The sequence below is a fragment of the Nelusetta ayraudi genome, unplaced genomic scaffold (genome assembly GCF_046127955.1).
Source record: "Nelusetta ayraudi isolate G7.1 ecotype Tasmania unplaced genomic scaffold, CSIRO-AGI_Nayr_v1 ptg000136l, whole genome shotgun sequence".
Lineage (NCBI taxonomy): Eukaryota > Metazoa > Chordata > Actinopteri > Tetraodontiformes > Monacanthidae > Nelusetta > Nelusetta ayraudi.
The window spans coordinates 908,221-915,270 of NW_027466186.1; the positions used below are offsets into that span (position 1 = coordinate 908,221).

Sequence of the window (7,050 nt, forward strand, 5' to 3'; positions counted from 1 at the left end):
GCTTGTTCATTAAGCCAAACACGGCTCAACAGGAGGGAGGCCACCGCGAGCGTGGCGCTGTACGACGTCATAAATCCACATTAGAGCGGCCCAGACATCGTGTGTGGCGGGGAGGTTGTCTGAGGGTGCGGCGAGGCTCGTGACAAGTGGTCCGAGGCTGCGGCGCAACGCTGACTCACCACGGTGTGGCCCATCGGAGAGATTGAGTGCTTTTCTGTCGTCGACTTGTGAGACAAGAAAAAAATCCACATAATGATTCCGGTTTACAAAACGTGCCCCCGTGTAGCTACCATTTACATAGCAGGCTCTTTTTTTCCGATGGAAAGGTCAGCGGCTGAGGCAGCTTGCCAGGTGTTTGTGGAGCAGCAGAGCCGTGCGGTGCAGTGAATGTAATTACGCCACTCTGGCGATCTGATAACCCGCCAGTCTGTCTCTCAACACAGGGAAAGTGCTCCGGCATATTAAATGTGGCTCAATAAACATGGCTGTGAGAAGGGGTAGCGGTGTCTGAGTGAGCGGTGTTCGGGAACGGGCCAGTGGTCAGGGCCATGTTTGACTGTTGATCCAGCTGGTGTGATTCTTATTTGTTATCTGCAAAAAGGAATTTGAATGTTTGCTCTGCAATTAATCGTGTTCTTCACGTTGCCTGTGTGGCTTCTCTGCAGTTCAACTTCCTTCCAAAGCCCAAAGATAGGCAACGTAGTCCGTACAAGTTCCCAAAGTCTAACCTTTATTGAACAAATCTTTTTTCTTTCACTTTTACATGTTTGTACTGCAGTCTTCCAGATTCCAAAGAATGCCACCGGATGCCATTGGTCAGGTGCCTTTATCAGTTGATGATGCAGATGCGTAGTTGCCCTGTTGGACGTGACAGAGACACTGCCTCCATGATCCAGCCATCCATTGAACCATTTTTAGCTGATATAGGCACCAATGACATCCGGCGACACTTCTTCCACAACACTGTTAAGTTGAACTTACCTCTTGTCGAGGCAAGCCATAAGTCGAAAATAAAGCCTTTAATGTTATTGCTTTTTTGGAAATATGGCCCAGTCTAATACCTGTGGAGCTAATGTCTTGAAGAAGAAGTAGCTCCCACCTCTTTCTCCCTAAAAGAAGGATTGGTCCAGTCAAATTCCTACCGGCTGAAAAATTGGTAGAATTCAGAAATGAAATAAAGTGATCCAGTTATTTCACAAATAGTAGGCTGGGTTATGTAACACGTTGGGGTACTACAGTTGTTGTTTTTTATCATTATTATTTTTTGTGTTTTGACTACCATTAATGTTTTTGTTCTGCAGGCCTGTTTTCATATGTTGCAACTGTGCACTATATTAAATACAGTACAGTCCATATAACACCCTTAGAATCTATGGTTTATTTTGCGGAACATGTAAGACACCTTTGTTCTTTGAATTGGGATACTACACCTACTGTCTGAGAGGCTAAAGAAGAGGAACAAAAGTCTCCCATATGTAGTTAAAGCCACAGATTACATGAAGAGTGGAACATAATTGGCCGCAGTAGCCTCTTTCTGCATAATGGACAGTGATCCCAGTCTGGCAAGAGACAGAACTCGACTTCAGAAAGGAGAGTTCTTGGGGGTAATCTCCTAGAGTTACAGCTCGCTTTTCAGTACCATCATTGTCATCGCAGAGCCTCATCTGTTCTTGTCGATGAGGACTTTCATTCATTAATGTCTATAATGGTCACATAACTTTATAGAAATGAAACACCTGTGAATCTACCCTTTAATCTGCTACTACTAGTATGACATAGTCAAATAGAATCCAGCCACTCACACCCATTTAACACATGCTTCAGTGAGACGTGACACTAGTATCTGTACTCACAGTAAATGAAATTGGACAGCCAGACAGAAAGGCAGCCTTGGAATAGAAAGAATATTTCAGTCTGCTCTCACAAAAAAGTCAGGTCTCAGAAGGCAAACCCGCTCCTGTCCTGAAATGAGCTTCAGACGACAGATACAGCAGGAGGCTACGAGTCCGTCTGCCTCCGTGGATCTTAGCTTGCACCATAAGTCAACGACTGGCCATATAGATGTCAAAGCTGTTTGGAGAGGGGTGCTAACAAGCACAAAGGGACCCCCGAGCGAACGTGTCGCCATGCTAACGGAGAGGGAGCGCTCCCACAATCTGTTTTACTCTCCTATCTTTACAGCGGTTCTCCCACTCTCCTCTCCCTCAGCTTTCTTTCTTTAGTTTTCTCCTCTTCCCTCTCATCCCCCCACTGTAATTACACCTGCTCCGTCAAGCATAGCTCCAGGCGTGGCTGGGCAACGTCAATTGTTGGTAGAAAATCTGCAGAGAACGCAAGGAGGAGCACTACTTACAGTGAGTCTCCGTGGAAACATTAGACTGTAAGCAGCCTGCACCTGTATGGCCCCTCTCGGGATAAAGCAGTAAGGAAGGCTCACCTGGGGGAGTCATGCATGAAGTGAGACCGTTCGTTTGTCCAAATGAGGCAGCAACAATTACAAAACCTGTAGTGTGGAAACATTTACCGTCAAACAAATAGGATTTAGGCGTGCCTCAAAGACTGCAATCAACGCACAGTCAGAATAGCACAAGATAATTAGGGGAAGAATTGAGGGTGCGATCACCCGAACGGGAGCTTGACAAAACGCGCCTTACACAGCTGCTACACACTCTTTGTCTCCAGCACTGGCAATTCTGTGTCTCTGGCAGATTCGCAGGCAGGGTTAAGTGTGAAAGTGGAGGTGCAACAACACGCCTTGGGCCCTCTGAGACATTGGAGTGACTGCTGTGTTTTTTTTGCGGGAGACACGCAGAGCATTTACACCAGCCAAAGCGGCAGACTGCATGGATCGTGTTACACAGTGTCAAATCAAAATAACCACACAATGGGCCATCAAAATTATGGCTGCCACCGACGGCAGAAATGCCTTGAAAAAGGACGCAGCGCACGACCCTGAAGGTGTGCTCAGACCACTGAAACCTCCACCCCCCCATTCTCGTGCCAGAAGCAATGTGATTTACGAGATGAGCACCCAATTTCTTTACAATACCAGTGCTATGTTTCATAGAGACCTCATGCGCCTCTGGATGATGTCATGAACGCAGACACAACGGCGACCTGTACAGCAAATATATATTGCAGCGATGGTGGTAATGTCAGCCACGGTCAGCGAGGGCAGCGATGGATTTAGAATTGTGCAGGCTTGCATCATTGCATTCCACGTTTAACAGAACAATCCAAAACATGATCCATTTATGACTGAGCAACGCAACACTGGCGATACCAGTGTTCGCTTTTGGCCTGAAAACGCATTTAAGCTCTTCGCACATATCACACTGCTTCATATTCACGTGTGTTTGCGGGCACTTCACACATAAGGGGACCCAGCATAATCAGATTTCCTCCTCGTCCTATTGCCCTTGTTTCTTATATCAAATACGCGACAACAAAGTGTTGCTGCAAGGCACCAGGGAGTATCTGTGCTGTTCTCTCCTGCAAGTGACATGTAGCTGCAGGCTATCCAACGCTAAGCCGTTAAAAGACTGTTTTGGTGTTTGCGCGGAAGAGTGGGGGGGTATTATTATCCATCTCGTCGCTCTTCAAAAAGGCCAAGGAAGTTCACAGAGACTCCTGTGCGCAGACACAACAAACAGCTCCATTAATTTAGGCTGCCAGACGGCAACATGGAATGCAATGCTCTTCAAAGGGACACTACATATAAATGATTAATCTAAATGCTATAGTGTGGGCAGAGAATATAAGGGTAGGGCTTGATTGAATTTGGGTAATGAAAAAAAAAAAACAACTACAGTCTTTTGGCATACGCTAGTTCTGCTAAAATAGGGTTTGTGAAGAGAGCAAAGCCTCTCGAGCTGATTTCCATAATACCTCTGTGTGCTCCGCTAGAATCTAGAGTTCAATTTCCCTTCATTAGCATGTGCCACGAAACAGTATACCGTTTTTTTTTTCGTTCTTTTTTTTTTTTTTTTTGCAGCTGGAGTATATTGAAAAGCTTTTGCTGTCTACTGGAGTCTGGGACTGTTGGATGTGAAACCTGCCCACTGGCCGTGGTTCACACACTTTATTTTGAGGAATTCTCAGCGGAGCCAGGCTATTTATCAGATTCACAGCAGGAAGCAAACTGGATGAGATTTAACTGTTGGCAACAATTAAACCTACAGACAAACAGAAGCAGCTCATTTAAATGTTCACAGCGTGCCAGCCTCTACTCGATTTCTAAATTTGAAATTTATCCCTTCATCAAGTCACTTGTTGACGAAAATAGCGCTCAGGGCGTTACCGAGGAGTTTTACATGCCGTCCAACTCGTTGGCAGTTAGGTGCAAAAGTTAGTTATCATCATATCAAACAGTGTCAACAGCCACGGGAATCAACTCAAATCAATCCCTTCCTTGCAAAAGACTCCACTTTTGAAGATTAAAAAGGTCCGCAGTTCGGACATGAACTGGCAACCCGAGGGCATTTTATTTAGCTGAATATCTTCACAGAGGATTAAAAGGGCAATTACATCCAATGACAATATCCAAAAAAAACTATGCAACATGTACGATTATCATTCGAAAAAGTCATATATCACAAAGTCACATGTTAAAAAGAACACACTCTTGAACAGGCAGTATAGCATTTCTCTGAAGCAGAGGCATAATGAGAGGGGTGCAATGACCAACACAGGGGCTTTTTTTTTTTTTGACAGTCTTCCCTTCAAAAGAATGGAGTCAACGTTCTCCGTCCGTTTGCACTTTTGGTCGAGTAAAAAAAAAATCAAACAAATCACTCTTGCAACCTTCACCACGATTCGTCGTCCATGCAATGTTACACAGAAGAAACACCGTTGACATCACAGCCACCAGCTACTTCTAGGGCATGCTGCAGGGACTGAGTGGAGATTGCGGCGGGGTTGGGAGGAGGTCAGTTAGGAGCAGTGATAGAGGTCAAGTCTGAGCGGCATCATGGGAGAAAAAAGGGGGAAAAGGCGAAAAGGGGAAGGAAGACTTTCATGCGAACCATAACAGTAGAAGTCATGTGGGAATCTCACTGCGGGCGTTCGGGACAGCTCCCTCCAAGCCCACATCACACCTCCGTCTCACACGTCCGAATTGATGCTCAGGTTGGCCAAGCGGGCGTCAGAGTTTATCTCGTACCTGTAATGGTACCCCTCCATATGGTCCCTGCATGCGTCCCTGATGTTGTACATCCACCGCTTGATGCCGTTCCTGTTCAGGTATAGCACCAGCAGGAATATGACGCCGATCAGCGCCAGCACCAGCCCCAGGAAGACGTACGACGTCTCCAGCACACTCTCCATGTTGCCCAGACACTTCAGCTGGGAATACTGGAGATGGAGGAGGTGGCGGCGCCTCAGGGCGGTGGGGTCGGCGCAGGTCAGGTTGTCAACGTCGACCACCTGCGTGGTGTTTTTCAACCACGACAGGGTCTCCTCAATGAGGCAGTCGCAGTGCCAGGGGTTCCCTGACATTAGGACGCGGAGCCCTGGCTTCCGGTTGAACTCAGCCACGACGGAAGGAGGCAAATTCCTCAGGTTGTTGTCCCGCAGGTCGAGGTCGCGCAGGGCCAGCGCCCTCAGGGTCCCGTTCTGAAGTGAGACGATGGAGCTGTTCCGTAGGCTGAGGCTGACCAGGCCGGGCAGGCTGGAGAACAGGCTGTCAGGGGGGACAAAGACGTCGATGTTGGAGAGATCCAAGACGGTCAGCTGGAAGAGGTTCCCGCTCTGCAGGGCGCCCAGAACGCCGTACATGTAGGTGTAATTGTGGAAGGACATGCTGAGGTTCAGGAGCTCCAGCGTGTTGTTGATGGAGAACGCGCTCTCGTTGAAATTCTTGATCTCGTTGTCGCTCAGGTCCAGCCGCGCCAGGCTCGGCAAGTTGTCGAACGCCTTGGCGTCGACGACCTCCAATTCGTTCCCGCTCAAGTTGAGATCCGTCAGGTGCTCCATCGGGGTCGGGAAAGAGTCCTCGCCGATGCGGGAGATGCGGTTCCCCGTGACGACCAGGGATTTGGTGTCGGTGGGTAAGGAATGCGGAATGAAGTCCAAGTTCTGGTTTTGGCACGTCACGGTTTGCGAGAGGCACACGCACTCATCCGGGCAGCCGCGGCAGGACAGAGCGAGCGCAAGGAGCACGAGCAGGCGCATCGTCGTCGACTCGTGCGCCGGTGCTCCTCGGCATCGTCCGCGTTCGCGAACGCAAGGCGGGCGCATCTCGGAATGGTGAGAGGGTGGGAGGGGGGGATCTGTCGGCGCAGTCCGTGCGTAAAGACCGCTTTCCGGGAATCCAAGTCGCTCACCCCCCCCGCCTCCTTCCACCGGAATCAGGCGGAAAAGTTTTTCAACTGCGTTCCACGCGCTCGTGCGCCCTCAACTTAGACTTCAGATTCCACGAGGCCACCTCGCGAACATCCTCCCGTTGAATAAATCTACATTTCCACAGAGAAAACTGCGATCACGACGACGCTGCTGCTGCTGCTGCTGCTGCTCGGAAACTTCGGTTTTTCTTCTTGTGCGCATCCGTAACCCTCCCGAGTGTCGATTCAAACGACGCGATTCACGTCTTCACGAGTCTACACAAAAGTATCTCGTCCGGCTTCCAAAACGATAAAACTCACTTGCGGCGGAGCCCCTAAAAGGTGCCAGGGATCGCTGTTCGACTCGGCGTGTGGGTTGAAAATCTGGTGGTGAGAAAGACTAAACACGGCGGCAGCAGTGTGCAGACCTCCGTAAGGAGGGAACATACCATTTCTCCGCCGACGAGGGTGGCACGAAAACTCTTACGAGTTTATACGATATTTTCATTTAGTCTAACCTCCTTCTTATATACTCATACTGGGTTAAAATGTCAACATTAATGCGAATACCATTAGCCGGAAGAAAGGAAATCGTGAAGAATATCTCTTCCAAATGGATCCAGCCCAGTGACTGGTTGTCAGAGCACCTTCAGGGGTCCCGGAGGGCGCTCCGGTGACGTCCCAGGCGTTCTGGAGAATAACCCGGCTCAAGTCCCTGGATTCACTACGC

The 7,050-nt window shown here is 48.8% G+C and overlaps 1 protein-coding gene across 1 annotated transcript; it reads right to left on the reverse strand.

Annotated features, from left to right (window-relative positions):
- Positions 1-4,460: 4,460 nt before the first annotated feature.
- On the reverse strand, positions 4,461-6,952 carry tpbg (trophoblast glycoprotein). The gene has a single exon (XM_076012660.1). The coding sequence runs from the start codon at positions 6,235-6,237 to the stop codon at positions 5,104-5,106; it is 1,134 nt and encodes a 377-aa protein (XP_075868775.1). The 5' UTR covers positions 6,238-6,952; the 3' UTR covers positions 4,461-5,103.
- Positions 6,953-7,050: the final 98 nt, after the last annotated feature.